The 18,535-nt window shown below is 41.0% G+C and overlaps 2 protein-coding genes and 13 non-coding genes across 15 annotated transcripts; 4 read left to right on the forward strand and 11 right to left on the reverse strand.

Annotated features, from left to right (window-relative positions):
- Nucleotides 1–13: 13 nt before the first annotated feature.
- trnas-gcu (transfer RNA serine (anticodon GCU)) lies at nucleotides 14–95 on the reverse strand. Its single transcript has one exon. It is a non-coding gene; the product is annotated as a tRNA-Ser (tRNA).
- A 131-nt stretch (nucleotides 96–226) lies between these two features.
- Nucleotides 227–308, reverse strand: trnas-gcu (transfer RNA serine (anticodon GCU)). Its single transcript has one exon. It is a non-coding gene; the product is annotated as a tRNA-Ser (tRNA).
- A 789-nt stretch (nucleotides 309–1,097) lies between these two features.
- trnas-gcu (transfer RNA serine (anticodon GCU)) lies at nucleotides 1,098–1,179 on the reverse strand. The gene has a single exon. It is a non-coding gene; the product is annotated as a tRNA-Ser (tRNA).
- A 131-nt stretch (nucleotides 1,180–1,310) lies between these two features.
- On the reverse strand, nucleotides 1,311–1,392 carry trnas-gcu (transfer RNA serine (anticodon GCU)). The gene has a single exon. It is a non-coding gene; the product is annotated as a tRNA-Ser (tRNA).
- Nucleotides 1,393–2,190: 798 nt separating this feature from the next.
- On the reverse strand, nucleotides 2,191–2,272 carry trnas-gcu (transfer RNA serine (anticodon GCU)). Its single transcript has one exon. It is a non-coding gene; the product is annotated as a tRNA-Ser (tRNA).
- Nucleotides 2,273–3,061: 789 nt separating this feature from the next.
- Nucleotides 3,062–3,143, reverse strand: trnas-gcu (transfer RNA serine (anticodon GCU)). The gene has a single exon. It is a non-coding gene; the product is annotated as a tRNA-Ser (tRNA).
- Nucleotides 3,144–4,135: 992 nt separating this feature from the next.
- trnas-gcu (transfer RNA serine (anticodon GCU)) lies at nucleotides 4,136–4,217 on the reverse strand. The gene has a single exon. It is a non-coding gene; the product is annotated as a tRNA-Ser (tRNA).
- A 131-nt stretch (nucleotides 4,218–4,348) lies between these two features.
- On the reverse strand, nucleotides 4,349–4,430 carry trnas-gcu (transfer RNA serine (anticodon GCU)). The gene has a single exon. It is a non-coding gene; the product is annotated as a tRNA-Ser (tRNA).
- Nucleotides 4,431–5,228: 798 nt separating this feature from the next.
- trnas-gcu (transfer RNA serine (anticodon GCU)) lies at nucleotides 5,229–5,310 on the reverse strand. Its single transcript has one exon. It is a non-coding gene; the product is annotated as a tRNA-Ser (tRNA).
- Nucleotides 5,311–5,432: 122 nt separating this feature from the next.
- trnas-gcu (transfer RNA serine (anticodon GCU)) lies at nucleotides 5,433–5,514 on the reverse strand. The gene has a single exon. It is a non-coding gene; the product is annotated as a tRNA-Ser (tRNA).
- A 798-nt stretch (nucleotides 5,515–6,312) lies between these two features.
- Nucleotides 6,313–6,394, reverse strand: trnas-gcu (transfer RNA serine (anticodon GCU)). The gene has a single exon. It is a non-coding gene; the product is annotated as a tRNA-Ser (tRNA).
- A 2,621-nt stretch (nucleotides 6,395–9,015) lies between these two features.
- On the forward strand, nucleotides 9,016–10,560 carry mettl6 (methyltransferase 6, methylcytidine). Its single transcript, XM_056762815.1, has 5 exons — nucleotides 9,016–9,574; nucleotides 9,653–9,787; nucleotides 9,894–10,064; nucleotides 10,154–10,295; nucleotides 10,386–10,560. The coding sequence occupies exons 1-5, from the start codon at nucleotides 9,308–9,310 to the stop codon at nucleotides 10,544–10,546; spliced, it is 876 nt and encodes a 291-aa protein (XP_056618793.1). The 5' UTR covers nucleotides 9,016–9,307; the 3' UTR covers nucleotides 10,547–10,560.
- Nucleotides 10,561–10,699: 139 nt separating this feature from the next.
- On the forward strand, nucleotides 10,700–10,771 carry trnae-cuc (transfer RNA glutamic acid (anticodon CUC)). The gene has a single exon. It is a non-coding gene; the product is annotated as a tRNA-Glu (tRNA).
- Nucleotides 10,772–13,730: 2,959 nt separating this feature from the next.
- Nucleotides 13,731–13,812, forward strand: trnas-aga (transfer RNA serine (anticodon AGA)). The gene has a single exon. It is a non-coding gene; the product is annotated as a tRNA-Ser (tRNA).
- Nucleotides 13,813–13,857: 45 nt separating this feature from the next.
- Nucleotides 13,858–18,133, forward strand: cfap418 (cilia and flagella associated protein 418). The gene is made up of 6 exons (XM_056763281.1): nucleotides 13,858–14,148; nucleotides 14,452–14,542; nucleotides 14,710–14,768; nucleotides 14,923–14,988; nucleotides 15,190–15,285; nucleotides 17,965–18,133. The coding sequence occupies exons 1-6, from the start codon at nucleotides 14,009–14,011 to the stop codon at nucleotides 18,122–18,124; spliced, it is 612 nt and encodes a 203-aa protein (XP_056619259.1). The 5' UTR covers nucleotides 13,858–14,008; the 3' UTR covers nucleotides 18,125–18,133.
- Nucleotides 18,134–18,535: the final 402 nt, after the last annotated feature.

Raw genomic sequence — 18,535 nt, forward strand, 5'->3', positions numbered from 1 at the left:
ACAAAGCAACTAACGACGAGGATGGGATTCGAACCCACGCGTGCAGAGCACAATGGATTAGCAGTCCATCGCCTTAACCACTCGGCCACCTCGTCTTTTTTTAAAGAGGCTAAACGATGAGATGATTACAGCCTTTCAAAACTTAACTAAGGCACCATTCGAACATGATCGAGCCAATCGAGCAGACACTTCCATCCTGAACAGACAACTCTGACAAAGCAACTAACGACGAGGATGGGATTCGAACCCACGCGTGCAGAGCACAATGGATTAGCAGTCCATCGCCTTAACCACTCGGCCACCTCGTCGTTTTGAGAGAATCCGAGAGCACGCACAGTGCTGCCATTTGACGCTTAAATCCAGGGGTTTGAAACCTCATCAATATTACATTTTCAAACCATCTCAAATAATCATCAGGGTTGCCATATCCCAAGGAGGACATTTTAGTCCGTGCATGCACAGTTAGATAAACTTTTAAATGTGCAATGACTTGGCTACCTTTAGATATTCTGCATCTCCAAAATGAGAACTTCTTGACAAGTTCAAGATAGAAAACTTTTAATCGATTTGACTGCTAGTGGTGTTAGGATGTCAAAGTTTAAAGCCTTTCTCATCCATGACAAAGCGATCAACCTAACGTCATAGATAGGGGAATCCCTTTAATCTTTTTCTGAAGTGGCGAGACCCGCAGAGTTTAGCTCCTACCCTGACCTTTCTAGTGATCCTGAAGACCTTGATTAGCTTGCTTGAGTTGGTTTGATTAGAGTTGGAGCTAAACTGAGCAGGGTAATGGTCGTCCAGGAAAAGATTTGAGGATATCTGCCGTTGATTGTAAAGGGATGTTGAACACGTGGACGGTAAGACAATCGTGGACTAGCTAGTGTTTTCGACAGACACCTGTTTTTAAGTACCAAACGACGAGGATGGGATTCATAGCTGCAGTGCAAACACCACAAAGGGTTAGGAGGACATCTTTGCAGGTAAAGAGGCCAAACGATGAGATGATTACAGCCTTTCAAAACTTGACTAAGGCACCATTCGAATATGATCGAGCAGACACTTCCATCCTGAACAGACAACTCTGACAAAGCAACTAACGACAAGGATGGGATTCGAACCCACGCGTGCAGAGCACAATGGATTAGCAGTCCATCGCCTTAACCACTCGGCCACCTCGTCTTTTTTTAAAGAGGCTAAACGATGAGATGATTACAGCCTTTCAAAACTTAACTAAGGCACCATTCGAACATGATCGAGCCAATCGAGCAGACACTTCCATCCTGAACAGACAACTCTGACAAAGCAACTAACGACGAGGATGGGATTCGAACCCACGCGTGCAGAGCACAATGGATTAGCAGTCCATCGCCTTAACCACTCGGCCACCTCGTCGTTTTGAGAGAATCCGAGAGCACGCACAGTGCTGCCATTTGACGCTTAAATCCAGGGGTTTGAAACCTCATCAATATTACATTTTCAAACCATCTCAAATAATCATCAGGGTTGCCATATCCCAAGGAGGACATTTTAGTCCGTGCATGCACAGTTAGATAAACTTTTAAATGTGCAATGACTTGGCTACCTTTAGATATTCTGCATCTCCAAAATGAGAACTTCTTGACAAGTTCAAGATAGAAAACTTTTAATCGATTTGACTGCTAGTGGTGTTAGGATGTCAAAGTTTAAAGCCTTTCTCATCCATGACAAAGCGATCAACCTAACGTCATAGATAGGGGAATCCCTTTAATCTTTTTCTGAAGTGGCGAGACCCGCAGAGTTTAGCTCCTACCCTGACCTTTCTAGTGATCCTGAAGACCTTGATTAGCTTGCTTGAGTTGGTTTGATTAGAGTTGGAGCTAAACTGAGCAGGGTAATGGTCGTCCAGGAAAAGATTTGAGGATATCTGCCGTTGATTGTAAAGGGATGTTGAACACGTGGACGGTAAGACAATCGTGGACTAGCTAGTGTTTTCGACAGACACCTGTTTTTAAGTACCAAACGACGAGGATGGGATTCATAGCTGCAGTGCAAACACCACAAAGGGTTAGGAGGACATCTTTGCAGGTAAAGAGGCCAAACGATGAGATGATTACAGCCTTTCAAAACTTGACTAAGGCACCATTCGAACATGATCGAGCCAATCGAGCAGACACTTCCATCCTGAACAGACAACTCTGACAAAGCAACTAACGACGAGGATGGGATTCGAACCCACGCGTGCAGAGCACAATGGATTAGCAGTCCATCGCCTTAACCACTCGGCCACCTCGTCTTTTTGAGAGAATACGAGAGCACGCACAGTGCTGCCATTTGACGCTTAAATCCAGGGGTTTGAAACCTCTTCAATATTGCATTTTCAAACCATCTCAAATAATCATCAGGGTTGCCATATCCCAAGGAGGACATTTTAGTCCGTGCATGCACAGATAGATAAACTTTTAAATGTGCAATGACTTGGCTACCTTTAGATATTCTACATCTCCAAAATGAGAACTTCTTGACAAGTTCAAGATAGAAAACTTTTAATCGATTTGACTGCTAGTGGTGTTAGGATGTCAAAGTTTAAAGCCTTTCTCATCCATGACAAAGCGATCAACCTAACGTTATAGATAGGGCTATCCCTTTAATCTTTTTCTGAAGTGGCAAGACCCGCAGAGTTTAGCTCCTACCCTGACCTTTCTAGTGATCCTGAAGACCTTGATTAGCTTGCTTGAGTTGGTTTGATTAGAGTTGGAGCTAAACTGAGCAGGGTAATGGTCGTCCAGGAAAAGATTTGAGGATATCTGCCGTTGATTTTAAAGGGATGTTGAACACGTGGACGGTAAGACAATCGTGGACTAGCTAGTGTTTTCGACAGACACCTGTTTTTAAGTACCAAACGACGAGGATGGGATTCATAGCTGCAGTGCAAACACCACAAAGGGTTAGGAGGACATCTTTGCAGGTAAAGAGGCCAAACGATGAGATGATTACAGCCTTTCAAAACTTGACTAAGGCACCATTCGAATATGATCGAGCAGACACTTCCATCCTGAACAGACAACTCTGACAAAGCAACTAACGACGAGGATGGGATTCGAACCCACGCGTGCAGAGCACAATGGATTAGCAGTCCATCGCCTTAACCACTCGGCCACCTCGTCTTTTTTTAAAGAGGCTAAACGATGAGATGATTACAGCCTTTCAAAACTTAACTAAGGCACCATTCGAACATGATCGAGCAGACACTTCCATCCTGAACAGACAACTCTGACAAAGCAACTAACGACGAGGATGGATTCGAACCCACGCGTGCAGAGCACAATGGATTAGCAGTCCATCGCCTTAACCACTCGGCCACCTCGTCGTTTTGAGAGAATCCGAGAGCACGCACAGTGCTGCCATTTGACGCTTAAATCCAGGGGTTTGAAACCTCATCAATATTACATTTTCAAACCATCTCAAATAATCATCAGGGTTGCCATATCCCAAGGAGGACATTTTAGTCCGTGCATGCACAGTTAGATAAACTTTTAAATGTGCAATGACTTGGCTACCTTTAGATATTCTGCATCTCCAAAATGAGAACTTCTTGACAAGTTCAAGATAGAAAACTTTTAATCGATTTGACTGCTAGTGGTGTTAGGATGTCAAAGTTTAAAGCCTTTCTCATCCATGACAAAGCGATCAACCTAACGTCATAGATAGGGGAATCCCTTTAATCTTTTTCTGAAGTGGCGAGACCCGCAGAGTTTAGCTCCTACCCTGACCTTTCTAGTGATCCTGAAGACCTTGATTAGCTTGCTTGAGTTGGTTTGATTAGAGTTGGAGCTAAACTGAGCAGGGTAATGGTCGTCCAGGAAAAGATTTGAGGATATCTGCCGTTGATTGTAAAGGGATGTTGAACACGTGGACGGTAAGACAATCGTGGACTAGCTAGTGTTTTCGACAGACACCTGTTTTTAAGTACCAAACGACGAGGATGGGATTCATAGCTGCAGTGCAAACACCACAAAGGGTTAGGAGGACATCTTTGCAGGTAAAGAGGCCAAACGATGAGATGATTACAGCCTTTCAAAACTTGACTAAGGCACCATTCGAATATGATCGAGCAGACACTTCCATCCTGAACAGACAACTCTGACAAAGCAACTAACGACAAGGATGGGATTCGAACCCACGCGTGCAGAGCACAATGGATTAGCAGTCCATCGCCTTAACCACTCGGCCACCTCGTCTTTTTTTAAAGAGGCTAAACGATGAGATGATTACAGCCTTTCAAAACTTAACTAAGGCACCATTCGAACATGATCGAGCCAATCGAGCAGACACTTCCATCCTGAACAGACAACTCTGACAAAGCAACTAACGACGAGGATGGGATTCGAACCCACGCGTGCAGAGCACAATGGATTAGCAGTCCATCGCCTTAACCACTCGGCCACCTCGTCGTTTTGAGAGAATCCGAGAGCACGCACAGTGCTGCCATTTGACGCTTAAATCCAGGGGTTTGAAACCTCATCAATATTACATTTTCAAACCATCTCAAATAATCATCAGGGTTGCCATATCCCAAGGAGGACATTTTAGTCCGTGCATGCACAGTTAGATAAACTTTTAAATGTGCAATGACTTGGCTACCTTTAGATATTCTGCATCTCCAAAATGAGAACTTCTTGACAAGTTCAAGATAGAAAACTTTTAATCGATTTGACTGCTAGTGGTGTTAGGATGTCAAAGTTTAAAGCCTTTCTCATCCATGACAAAGCGATCAACCTAACGTCATAGATAGGGGAATCCCTTTAATCTTTTTCTGAAGTGGCGAGACCCGCAGAGTTTAGCTCCTACCCTGACCTTTCTAGTGATCCTGAAGACCTTGATTAGCTTGCTTGAGTTGGTTTGATTAGAGTTGGAGCTAAACTGAGCAGGGTAATGGTCGTCCAGGAAAAGATTTGAGGATATCTGCCGTTGATTGTAAAGGGATGTTGAACACGTGGACGGTAAGACAATCGTGGACTAGCTAGTGTTTTCGACAGACACCTGTTTTTAAGTACCAAACGACGAGGATGGGATTCATAGCTGCAGTGCAAACACCACAAAGGGTTAGGAGGACATCTTTGCAGGTAAAGAGGCCAAACGATGAGATGATTACAGCCTTTCAAAACTTGACTAAGGCACCATTCGAACATGATCGAGCCAATCGAGCAGACACTTCCATCCTGAACAGACAACTCTGACAAAGCAACTAACGACGAGGATGGGATTCGAACCCACGCGTGCAGAGCACAATGGATTAGCAGTCCATCGCCTTAACCACTCGGCCACCTCGTCTTTTTTTAAAGAGGCTAAACGATGAGATGATTACAGCCTTTCAAAACTTAACTAAGGCACCATTCGAACAAGATCGAGCAGACACTTCCATCCTGAACAGACAACTCTGACAAAGCAACTAACGACGAGGATAGGATTCGAACCCACGCGTGCAGAGCACAATGGATTAGCAGTCCATCGCCTTAACCACTCGGCCACCTCGTCGTTTTGAGAGAATCCGAGATCACGCACAGTGCTGCCATTTGACGCTTAAATCCAGGGGTATGAAACCTCTTCAATATTACATTTTCAAACCATCTCAAATAATCATCAGGGTTGCCATATCCCAAGGAGGACATTTTAGTCCGTGCATGCACAGTTAGATAAACTTTTAAATGTGCAATGACTTGGCTACCTTTAGATATTCTGCACATCCAAAATGACAACTTCTTGACAAGTTCAAGATAGAAAACTTTTAATCGATTTGACTGCTAGTGGTGTTAGGATGTCAAAGTTTAAAGCCTTTCTCATCCATGACAAAGCGATCAACCTAACGTTATAGATAGGGGTATCCCTTTAATCTTTTTCTGAAGTGGCAAGACCCGCAGAGTTTAGCTCCTACCCTGACCTTTCTAGTGATCCTGAAGACCTTGATTAGCTTGCTTGAGTTGGTTTGATTAGAGTTGGAGCTAAACTGAGCAGGGTTATGGTCGTCCAGGAAAAGATTTGAGGATATCTGCCGTTGATTGTAAAGGGATGTTGAACACGTGGACGGTAAGACAATCGTGGACTAGCAAGTGTTTTCGACAGACACCTGTTTTTAAGTACCAAACGACGAGGATGGGATTCATAGCTGCAGTGCAAACACCACAAAGGGTTAGGAGGACATCTTTGCAGGTAAAGAGGCCAAACGATGAGATGATTACAGCCTTTCAAAACTTGACTAAGGCACCATTCGAACATGATCGAGCCAATCGAGCAGACACTTCCATCCTGAACAGACAACTCTGACAAAGCAACTAACGACGAGGATGGGATTCGAACCCACGCGTGCAGAGCACAATGGATTAGCAGTCCATCGCCTTAACCACTCGGCCACCTCGTCTTTTTGAGAGAATACGAGAGCACGCACAGTGCTGCCATTTGACGCTTAAATCCAGGGGTTTGAAACCTCTTCAATATTGCATTTTCAAACCATCTCAAATAATCATCAGGGTTGCCATATCCCAAGGAGGACATTTTAGTCCGTGCATGCACAGTTAGATAAACTTTTAAATGTGCAATGACTTGGCTACCTTTAGATATTCTACATCTCCAAAATGAGAACTTCTTGACAAGTTCAAGATAGAAAACTTTTAATCGATTTGACTGCTAGTGGTGTTAGGATGTCAAAGTTTAAAGCCTTTCTCATCCATGACAAAGCGATCAACCTAACGTTATAGATAGGGCTATCCCTTTAATCTTTTTCTGAAGTGGCAAGACCCGCAGAGTTTAGCTCCTACCCTGACCTTTCTAGTGATCCTGAAGACCTTGATTAGCTTGCTTGAGTTGGTTTGATTAGAGTTGGAGCTAAACTGAGCAGGGTAATGGTCGTCCAGGAAAAGATTTGAGGATATCTGCCGTTGATTTTAAAGGGATGTTGAACACGTGGACGGTAAGACAATCGTGGACTAGCTAGTGTTTTCGACAGACACCTGTTTTTAAGTACCAAACGACGAGGATGGGATTCATAGCTGCAGTGCAAACACCACAAAGGGTTAGGAGGACATCTTTGCAGGTAAAGAGGCCAAACGATGAGATGATTACAGCCTTTCAAAACTTGACTAAGGCACCATTCGAACATGATCGAGCAGACACTTCCATCCTGAACAGACAACTCTGACAAAGCAACTAACGACGAGGATGGGATTCGAACCCACGCGTGCAGAGCACAACAGATTAGCAGTCCACCGCCTTAACCACTCGGCCACCTCGTCTTTTTTTAAAGAGGCTAAACGATGAGATAATTACAGCCTTTCAAAACTTGACTAAGGCACCATTCAAACATGATCGAGCCAATCGAGCAGACACTTCCATCCTGAACAGACAACTCTGACAAACCAACTGACGACGAGGATTCGAACACACGCGTGCAGAGCACAATGGATTAGCAGTCCATCGCCTTAACCACTCGGCCACCTCGTCTTTTTGAGAGAATCCGAGAGCACGCACAGTGCTGCCATTTGACGCTGAAATCCAGGGGTTTGAAACCTCTTCAATATTGCATTTTCAAACCATCTCAAATAATCATCAGGGTTGCCATATCCCAAGGAGGACATTTTAGTCTGTGCATGCACAGTTAGATAAACTTTTAAATGTGCAATGACTTGGCAACCTTCAGATATTCTGCATCTCCAAAATGACAACTTCTTGACAAGTTCAAGATAGAAAACTTTTAATCGATTTGACTGCTAGTGGTGTTAGGATGTCATAGTTTAAGCCTTTCTTATCTATGACAAAGCGAACAACCTAACGTTATACTCAACTCAACTCAGCTTTATTTATACAGCGCTTTTTACAATTTTCATTGATATAAAGCAGCTGTACATGAGACATATTGAATACAAGAAGAGCAACTAAAGGCATATACCTGTAAAAACAAGAAAAAGGTGAAAACATCAAAAGACAGACATACAAATGTTTCACACACACAATATGCATACATACTTACACACATTGACGTAGACGCACACACGCAAACACACTCGCACACAAGCACAGTGAAAGCACACATTTGAGATAAAGGAGACAGAACCACAGGGTCAAATATTAAATTTAAATATGTCCAGCTTCTAAATTCTAAAGCACCCCCCCCCCCCCCCCCCCCCCGGCCAGGCAAATAGTGCAAAACAATATGCAAACGGTGGCGAGGAACCCAAAACTCCAATCGAGAAAAAAAACTTTAGGAGAACCCAAGCCCAACCAGGGGATTCCAGTTCCCCTCTGGCAAAAGCTGCTGCCTCTGCACAAGCTCAACAGTGCTTTCACAACAAGGCTTAATAAAAAATAAATAAACTTACTAATAAGGTAAGTTATAGATTTAAGATTATCATTCACAATCTAATAGCATTTGAAGTGTTGTAGAAACATCGTGACAAGTTGCCGCTTCCTTTATCAAGCTATATCATCTCTGCTCTTGTCAGGTCAACATTTTATTAACGTTTCTTCTCAGAACAAAGTGTTGATTTGCCTGTCTATATAAACAAGATCTGTGCTTTTCCTGAAGCCATGTGATTTGACCAGAAATCAAAATCACCTGTATGTCAAATAAACAGTACCGTGTTTGTATTTGTTTGTAGTGTCAAACCAATAGATCTGTATACGTTTTGTGATACATGACACTATTCCGTGATGAAAAAAAATTGCTATTTTAATTTTGGAAAATATAAGGACAGTAAGATATACATAGACTATAATTTAACATGAGCTCCATAGTCATCTCGCTAATTTATTAATATCGTGAGCTATTTGCTTAAAATACTGTCCGAATTATGGTGTTGGTGCAGAGGCCAGTCATTTATTACAATCAAAGTATTTAATAATTAATAGGCTATATTCTTTGATGCTTGAGGTTTTTTACTAGATGGTCAACAAAATCGTCAATGAAGTTTATCTTCCAATCCAGTAGTTGGCGGTAAAGGGGATTGCGTTCGCATTAACATCAGCACAAAGAAGATAGATTCGAGGCCGAATGCAAACCGTGATGTTTTCATACCGACTGGGTGCCTTATATCATATAAATATCGCGTCCACAGTATTTTACGCCTAATATTTTATTATGAAGGCTAATAAGCGTGGTTTTCATACATTAAGGTGCCGTAAGTCTTCAAGGTGTTTTATTATGCGCCATTTAGTTTAATAGAACGTGTTTTACAGCTTAACTTGCAGTGACTTTTATTTTCGTATAACGTGTAAGTTACACCTAAGGTTTTAACTTGTTGTCTTCCTTAAATAAAAACGAGGAGGGGCTAAAACAAACATGTCAGTGACGGGTGAGTTGTACAATGTTAAATCCAGCGACTGTTTTCTTAATCACTCCACTAATCTAAACGAAAGGACACTGACACCAGAAGAGATGGAGAAACTCAAGACCGACACAGCCGTAGTGTCAGACTTCAAGCAGAAGAAACTCGAAACAGATGCTCAGAAAAATTGGGACTTGTTTTATAAAAGGAATACAACTAACTTTTTCAAAGACAGGCACTGGACTACCAGAGAGTTTGATGAATTAAAAAACTGCAGACTGGTAAGTAAGAATGTATGTACTGTAATGAAACTTCAGTCTTTAATTTGCTTTAATCTGTTCGTTTTTTTATTCTTTCAGTCTGATGGGCAGACATTTAAGTTGTTGGAAGCTGGTTGTGGAGTTGGAAACTGCATTTTTCCACTTTTGGAAGAGGATCTTAACATCTTCATATATGCCTGTGACTTCTCTTCACGTGCTGTTGAGTTTGTGAAGGTAAATGCTTACAAACCTTTGTTTAATCTCACATCAAAACCCACTTTTGTCAAATAATCGGAATTTAAAACATATATTAACATGTTTATTTTTACTGTTGTTGCAGCAAAATTCTTTGTATTCCCCAAAGCGATGCCTTGCTTTTCAATGTGACCTGACTAAGGATGATCTGCAGACCACCATACAAGCAGAGACGGTGGATGTGGCTACTTTAATATTCGTCTTGTCTGCAATTCACCCTGACAAGATGCGCCAATCCATAGAAAATATTTTTAGGGTAATGCTTGGTTGTAATTTGTATGTTGTTTTCCCATGGTTTATGTTATGTTAATGCTCTTTTAATTTCCATTTAATATGTGAACTCAGGTATTAAAACCAGGAGGTGTAGTCCTCTTCCGGGACTATGGACTGTATGATCATGCAATGCTGAGGTTCAAGTCTGGCAATAAACTGGGTGAGAATTTCTATGTGAGGCAGGATGGGACTCGTTCCTTTTTCTTCTCTAGAGGTCAGTTAAGCTGTCATTTTAACATCTGGATGGTTTACTGCTTTTAATTAATGCTTTAATAATAATTCATGTTTTCTGTTTTTCTTTTAGAGCACCTGGGCAGTTTATTCCAGCAGGCAGGATTTGAGGCATCTATGAATGAGTATGTGCTGAGGGAAACGGTGAATAAAAAAGAGGGACTTTGTGTTCCCCGAGTGTTCCTGCAGAGTAAATTTTGTAAACCTGTGCCTTCAGAATCTATAAGACAATAAAAAGTCTTTATATATACCATTTATATTAGATTTTTTTTAATGCTTGTATTTACTGTTTCATAATAAAAGTGAAATTTTTTAATTACCGGAGTTATTTCCTCAGTATTGTAATACTGGAGGACATCTTGTTGAGTTTATTGTTGACGTTCAGCTTCCCTGGTGGTCTAGTGGTTAGGATTCGGCGCTCTCACCGCCGCGGCCCGGGTTCGATTCCCGGTCAGGGAACTAGACTTTTACAGTGAACTAGAAAGTCGAAGAAGATGAGATCTTGAAATATCGGAAATGGTGTTATAAGGTATCACTGTGGGAGAACTATTTACCAAATAACGATACATTGTACACATTTATATTATTTAAAGCAGGCGTAACACACAGGGTTTCTGTCAATCTCATATTAATCTTGAGTACCTATAGAGTAGTATTACATACTTTGCATCTTCGAAGAGTATATAGTTTGAACACATTTATAAAGATAGATACAATTTATAGAGTGTTTCCGAAAACATACAGCATGTGCGGGTAGGCTGAATCAAACCATGTGCGCACCATTTGTCAACAAAACACAGACATGAGTTTCACTCACCACATGCGGTTCATGTCTGGCATCTTTTTGCGCTGGGGTGGCTCCATATATCAGGTTCGACCGATCTCCAAATCCAGGGTTATATCCACCGTCCATATAACATTCATCACCCAAATGCAGTGAACAAACTAATACCTGAACTTCGCAAACGTATGCTCTCTCCTTTTACAAGTGAAAGTGACGACTGCGCATGCTCCCTCTCCTGTGGCCGTGCTGCATGCTTTTCCGGGAGATTGTCCAATAAGAGATTAAGAAAAGTTGTTGCAGTTTTATATGTTCGAAAAAACCTTCCCAAACCTGTACGATCACTAGGGGAGTGTATCGAGCACAGACATACTACGTAATACGCCCAACTCGTTCTTTGACAAGTTGATCATGTTAAGCATGAGCTGAGAACTTCCTAAATCAAAACAAGTAAACTCTACCTATTCTTCATAAACATTTACATAGTAACATTAATCAAAGTAAATGAGTGCAGCTGTGACACGTCAGAGGCGAACTGGCCCCTTCCGGCTGAGACTGGTTTCTCCACAGGTTTTTTTCTCCATTTATTTATCATTGGAGTTTGTGGTTCCATGTTAAAAACGGCCACGACTAAAAAAGTCTAATCAGAAATGAGGTGAAAGCAGAATTCCATTCGTGAATGCAGTTCGGTCGGTTTGAAGGGGTTTACAGCTCGGTCAGTCTGCGATTTTGTTCCGGAGGTTTCAACAAGAGATGGGTGTGAAAAATTGGAAAATCCTGGCCAAAACAGGAGTGAATATAAACGCTGTGAGCAACTAACGTTACGGCAGTCAAGATGCCATCATCTTTGAATGACACCTTTACGATTCGATTTTGATGTGTTTTGATTATGTTGACGTAGTTTGTGGATCTTTATGTATCGCATTGTTATACACAGCATTTAACGGGAACTATGTTGTATATCTAATCCTGTTTTGAAGCGGTTGTTTACATAAGGGTTTTTTGCCATCGTAGTAACGTTATTTACTTTGTATTGTAACATGTTCTCACAAAACATGAGACATGATTTAAAGGAGTGATGAATTAAGACATCAATTTTAACCCGTGTTTTTGTTATATAGTGTGGCAGGGGTACTGAAACTGCAACACTCAACGAGCTTGCTCTCCCTGATTAATACTGTGTTCTCTCTGCTTCAACAGCAAATGGACTTCTTTTGCCATGAATCACACGAGCACAAACAAGGAAGCTCGGCACGCCGGGGATATTCACCTGCACTTCGAACATGTTTGTTAATAAATCTCCCTCCGGGGTTCTGAGTTTCAGCTGTCTTGTGTCTGTGTCCTCTCTTACCCCGCCACAATAAGAAGGAGTCGTATTCAAGCAAACATCATGTAAGTGTCAGAACTGAAAACGCCCATGTTACTGAAATTGCAGCAGTAATTGACACCAGGTCCAGCAAACGCCAGGTCTTGGAATGGACCTATGACGCCTCCACAGAAGAATATCAACGACTACTGTACTTTTCTAGACCCTGGTTCGCGCATGACAGTACTGAAGTAACACAAGTTGCACTGAGCCAGATTGAGCGAGCAAGCAATAAACATTCCCTTAAAGATCGCAAAATATTGTGCAGTGCCTGGTTGTGGGAACTCAGTAGCTGCATAACCTTCCTTCGGATTCCGACATTAGTAATGGGTGCCAGCTCACGTGGGTAAAAAATTACCGCAGATTCCTTTGTGAACAAGGCACGTACATGTCCACGCTGGATTTGCATAGAGACTACAATTAAAAAGCAGGGCTGTGCCATCATAATTGGATCCGATAAGAATGGCGCAGCAATCTTTTGTGAGTAAAACATATCCGTACTATGCGTCACTATTGTATTGCTAGAGGTCGCGTGATATGCCCTGAGCCCTATTTGCACGGAATTAGTATTACCTGGTGACCTCTAGTCATTTGTAATAATTGCAGTGGTTGTCAGTGGTCTTAATCCCGTGCGAATCGGCCATGTCTGTTACCTAACCCCACGTCTCTAACCAAATTCACAGAAGGCTCTAACTAAGTTTACTACGGAAAATGCATTCCAATCATAGCTGTTGGCGTTTACTTCCAAGTCTTCGATGCGGTTTACCTAACATAGCGTTCATCGAGCCGCCCTCTTAATAAAATAGCCTATTAGCAGGGGTGAACTGGCCATCTGGCATTCCGGGAGTTTTCCCGCTAACGTATGAGGCCTATTTTTCTTCACAGTACAGCCCTGCCTATTACTTATTGGTTTTAATGTTTTTGATTGTAAAAACCACGCGAACGTCACCAGTAGACCATCTACAAGTTAATAAAACAATAAACTAGGCCATTTCATGACACCTTTAGTTGATCCAAGAGCTTCTGGTTCATGTATTTTGGAGTAGGCGTGGCTTTGAACGGCGATACATGGATGGTGGAACCGTGGGAATCATGATTTCATTGGTAGAAGGCTAAAATTTGTATAATTCCAAATTATCTATCCCGCCATTAATTTTATTGGCCCTTTCGGTATATATGGTTAAGAAAATGTAAAAACAATTTATGTTATTCCAGAAATAATGTGTCCTGTTTTTCAGTCTTCTTGCTTCTTCCGAAACATCTAAGCGTGAGTTGTCGTGGCCGAGTGGTTAAGGCGATGGACTAGAAATCCATTGGGGTCTCCCCGCGCAGGTTCGAATCCTGCCGACAACGTTGTGTTTTTTAAATTATTTTATTAGTTACAAAATTTTGCAATAATTTATTACAAACATTTTGTTCAACGTTACTTTGTGACATGAAAGTTGATTAGGTAAAATGTAACTGAAGGAACGTAACCTATCCAAGCGAACAGGAAGGAAATTATCCAACGTTTCTATAGCGACAGGAGTGGCGTCCTGTTCCGGAAATCATGGCGGACGATTTGGACGATTTACTTGATGAAGTCGAATCTAAATTTTGCAGCAGCACATCGAAATCAAAACAGAGTGCTTATCATTTAAAACAAACGGAGCACAGCTGTACGAGTCCCCAGGACAAGAAACAGTCAAGGTAACAGACTAGCAACGTTAGCACATGAACCAACTTAGCTATCGTATCTTTGACTAACGTTAATCGTTTACTAAAACCTTATGAAAACCGTCACAGCTGATCACTTTTGATGTTTTATTTCTGTACCAACGGTTCGCATCTTTCAAGTAAAAAAATGTATGATGAACAGTTTAACATGAACGCTTTGCACATATGCTAACACACCAGTATCAGTTCACGTTTGCCTTCATGATGCTTTATCCATCATATAATCTCAAAGATACAGAACGTTCTCCTTAAGTGAATTTACCTTTTTATCCCCAGAAAACAAGAAAGCAAAGGGACTGAAAATGATGATATTACTGCTATGCTGCAGGAAATACTGGAGGACGATTATCAGCCCATAAACTCATATGCAAGTCATGAACACATCATTTAAATACAACATGCTAAAAACGAATGAGCTTCATATGGTATCCAATAAAATATGTATTAAATCGTTAAAAATCATGCAGTATTGTTGTTTACACTACTCATATTCTAATAGTCTAATAATCTACAATATCTCTAATGAACTGACAGGAACCCATTGCTACAAAGACTTTCACAGGTGATGCATGTTCCCAGACAGTGTCCAAAAAGTAAGTACATTTAATTCTGCTATGTAAAATTAAATTTTTTACCTCAAAAATCCAAACAGGCCTGTAGGAAGGGGGTATGTAGGTGAAATCTTAATCAAATTAAGATATAATATGTGCCAATAATAACTGATTCTTATTGTCCCTTTCTGCACAGATGTTGTCCTGTGTTTCTTGGTGGAAGCTCTTTACAGCATGGTGTTGGAACTAGTGTTTCTCAGAGGTAGAGTTACATCAAGATCTATCTTGCCTGGACTTAATTTTACCTGAAAAGGAAAGTTCTGTCATCACTTGTTGTTCTAAACTGTGGGTGACAGACAGTAGAGATCCAGCGAGACTGTCAGAGTTTGTATTCAAACCAATATAATTCCTATTATAAGCATTAAATCCTTTTAAAACATTTTGTTGTTTCTTGTTTTAAAAGGGCCTGCAACCAGTTAAGATGTACATCATGTGACTTTCGAGTGGCCATGTTTGACGACCAGGAGTGGGACCCATCCTGCGATTATTTGTTTTTAAGGTGAGCCATCTTACAAACATAGCACGAGGTTAGAACTTCTAATCAGAAGGGGGCAGCATTGATCCACGTTACTCAGGACAAGCTGATTCCCATTACAACAGATGGAGTAAGTTATTTATTTGTGATCAGTTCATTCGTGTTCTCATACTTTCTTATCAATAATAACTTGTTCTGTGTTTTTATCTCAATATTAAAGTGTCCGTTTATGAGGCTTAGGTTGTGCCTATCATGTTGCACTTTAAATGTACACTTCAATGAAGTGCCTAAATAAAGTGACTTCATAAATATATATTCTTCATTGTCTTGCAGTCTTTTGCTCAATTGTAGCATCAAAATGACAATTAATCATTTTGCAGTGTTCTATGTTGCTCTCTTTTGTATTAACGCCAGTATGCACTTTTTCTACATGCTCTGGTGCAGTCGAGCTGTTAAGTTAAAGTCGATTTGGGTTTTGAAGATCAATTTTGATGCTGTTAAACTTTAATAAGGATAGCACATGGTTATAACTTGACAAGGAAACAGTCTCTACATGCGATCAAAGTTGTGTTTGCTTTTAATTGTTTGCTTTGCTCACAAACTTTAAAAAAGAAAATGTAATCTCTTCAAATTTGAGTGACATTTTATATCACCACAAGCAGGGGCTGGCAGTTTTATTACCACAACATGCCTCTTTAATGCGTCTTGTGATACACATACTTTAGTTTGTCAATAAAGTGTTTTTTATTTCCTTTATTGCAGCATTGAACTGCAGATGTGTTTTTGTTTCATTGTCAACATTCGTGACTTTGTTGTAGTAAGCTTTTGTGACACAAGCAGGTACAACTTTCCTGTGTGGCTAAAAAAAGCTGAAAAAATTTGTCAAATACCCACATGTCTCCTTTAGTTAAAAAAAGCCAGCAGCAATTTGAAATCAAAGAACAATCACATAATTTCTAAGTTTTTTTATTTGTTTTTGTAGATTTGCATGTGAATATACAGTTGTGTTCAAAATTATTCAACCCCCACTGAAATTGATTGTTTTGGTTGGTTTGACATTGATTATGATCATTCAGTCATCCTGCTTACAATTAAATCAAAGAGGCACGTGTAGGTCAGACAAATATAACATAACATTTATAATGAAATAACCACAAATGTCTTTTCTGAGCTCACATCATTATCAGTTTTATTCAACCCCCAAGTGACATTCAATCTTAGTACTTAGTACAACATCCTTTTTCAGTTATAACAGCTTTTAAACGTGAAGCATAGCTTGACACAAGTGCTTGCAGCGATCTACGGGTATCTTCGCCCATTCATCATGGGCAAAAGCCTCCAGTTCAGTCACATTCTTAGGCTTGCGCACTGCAACTGCTTTTTTTAAGTCCCACCAGAGGTTCTCAATCGGATTTAAGTCTGGTGACTGCGATGGCCACTTCAAAATGTTCCAGCCTTTAATCTGCAACCATGCTCTACTGGACTTGGAGGTATGCTTGGGATCATTGTCCTGTTGAAAGGTCCAACGTCTTCCAAGCCTCAGGTTTGTGACGGACTGCATCACATTGTCATCCAATATCTCCTGGTACTGAAGAGAATTCATGGTACCTTGCACACGCTGAAGCTTCCCAGTACCTGCAGAAGCAAAACAGCCCCAAAGCATGATTGACCCCCCGCCATGCTTCACAGTAGGCAAGGTGTTCTTGCCTTGTTCTTCCTCCTCCAAACATAGCGTTGATCCATGGGCCCAAACAGTTCTAATTTTTTTTCATTAGTCCACAGAACACTATCCCAAAACTTCTGTGGTTTGTCCACATGACTTTTGGCATACTGCAGTCGACTCTTCTTATTCTTTGGGGACAGCAAGGGGGTGCGCCTGGGAGTTCTGGCATGGAGGCCTTCATTACGCAGGGTGCGCCGTATTGTCTGAGCAGAAACTTCAGTACCCACATCTGACAAATCTTTTCTCAGTTCCTCAGCAGTCACACAGGGACTTTTCTCCACTCTACGCTTCAGGTAGCGCACAGCAGTCGAAGTCAGCATCTTCTTTCTGCCACGACCAGGTAGCGTTTCAACAGTGCCCTTTGCCTTGAATTTGCGAATGATGCTTCCTATGGTGTCTCTTGGTATGTTTAACATCTTTGCAATCTTCTTATAGCCATTGCCCTTCCTGTGAAGAGTAATCACTTGTTCTCTTGTCTTCCTGGACCATTATCTTGACCTCACCATGTTTGTAACCACACCAGTAAATGTCTAGAAGGAGCTGAGTATCACAGTCATTTTAAAGCTGCCTAATTGGTGCTTATTAGGCTTTATTGCTGCTCCCTGATATCCACAGGTGTTTTCAATACCTGATTGAAAACACTTCATTGAACCTCTGTTCTTCAGAGTGGTAGTCTTTAAGGGGTTGAATAATTATGTCAATGAAGAATTCACAAAAGAAACATTTACTACTGTATTACAAAACTAATTGATGTCATTTTAGTTGCATATGGTTCTTTAAGAAGTCCTTGTAGGGTTTCATTCTGAATACAATTACAAATGTACACTAAATACCCTAAAACCATTTACAGCATTGGGGGTTGAATAATTTTGAACACAACTGTACAGAGGATGAGATTCACTAATTGGAGATTCACGATCTGCACACATGCATATATATATTCAAATCCTCACAACATGTCTTTTTCTTCCCATCTTTAGGAATAACATGCCGGACTATCACAAATTAAGAGCTAAACTTAAGAGGAGAAAGGGTGGGCGAGCCTATGCCTGCCAGTGTAGCTGGCACACTGCCCACACACTCTCAGACCTGAGAGCTCAACACCGACTCAAGTGGGTCTGTGGCAAACACAAAGCATGAGCTTAATACCCATGAACTCTTCTTCATCTCCAAGTCTTGATTGTTATCCTCCAGACAGAAGTGATATGTGCTTTCCTCCTTACTAAAGATAATGCTGGACATTTACAAAACCGAGTTTGATGGGGAAAATGTGTTCTTTCAATTGTTTCAGCTTCTGTGTTTGTTTTGTTTTTGTGTAGTTAGTTTACATGCTGCAGTTTGCCACTGATGGATAAAGCACAGTGGCTGCTTGGTATTATATCAAGCCAATGCAATGTGTAAATATTCAACATTCAATTGTGTTTAGAAAAGTACAAAATTATGACTTTAGTGATTTGAGGCACACGTATTCCTAAACGTACATGTTTTGTACAAGTGATATTGCGAAAATGATTCCTCCTGCGATATTGTATGCAAAAATGGTAGATCAAT

This window comes from Triplophysa dalaica, chromosome 12 (genome assembly GCF_015846415.1).
Source record: "Triplophysa dalaica isolate WHDGS20190420 chromosome 12, ASM1584641v1, whole genome shotgun sequence".
In the NCBI taxonomy this organism is placed as follows: domain Eukaryota; kingdom Metazoa; phylum Chordata; class Actinopteri; order Cypriniformes; family Nemacheilidae; genus Triplophysa; species Triplophysa dalaica.

Excerpts from the sequence above, each read along its gene's own strand:
- mettl6 (XM_056762815.1), top strand. The coding sequence starts at position 9,308 with ATGTCAGTGACGGGTGAGTTGTACAATGTTAAATCCAGCGACTGTTTT. Across the intron at positions 9,575-9,652 it reads AATTAAAAAACTGCAGACTG|TCTGATGGGCAGACATTTAA; the intron begins GTAAGTAAGAAT and ends TTATTCTTTCAG. Across the intron at positions 10,296-10,385 it reads TTCCTTTTTCTTCTCTAGAG|AGCACCTGGGCAGTTTATTC; the intron begins GTCAGTTAAGCT and ends TTTTTCTTTTAG.
- cfap418 (XM_056763281.1), top strand. The coding sequence starts at position 14,009 with ATGGCGGACGATTTGGACGATTTACTTGATGAAGTCGAATCTAAATTT. Across the intron at positions 14,149-14,451 it reads CAGGACAAGAAACAGTCAAG|AAAACAAGAAAGCAAAGGGA; the intron begins GTAACAGACTAG and ends TTTTATCCCCAG. Across the intron at positions 15,286-17,964 it reads TGCGATTATTTGTTTTTAAG|GAATAACATGCCGGACTATC; the intron begins GTGAGCCATCTT and ends TCCCATCTTTAG.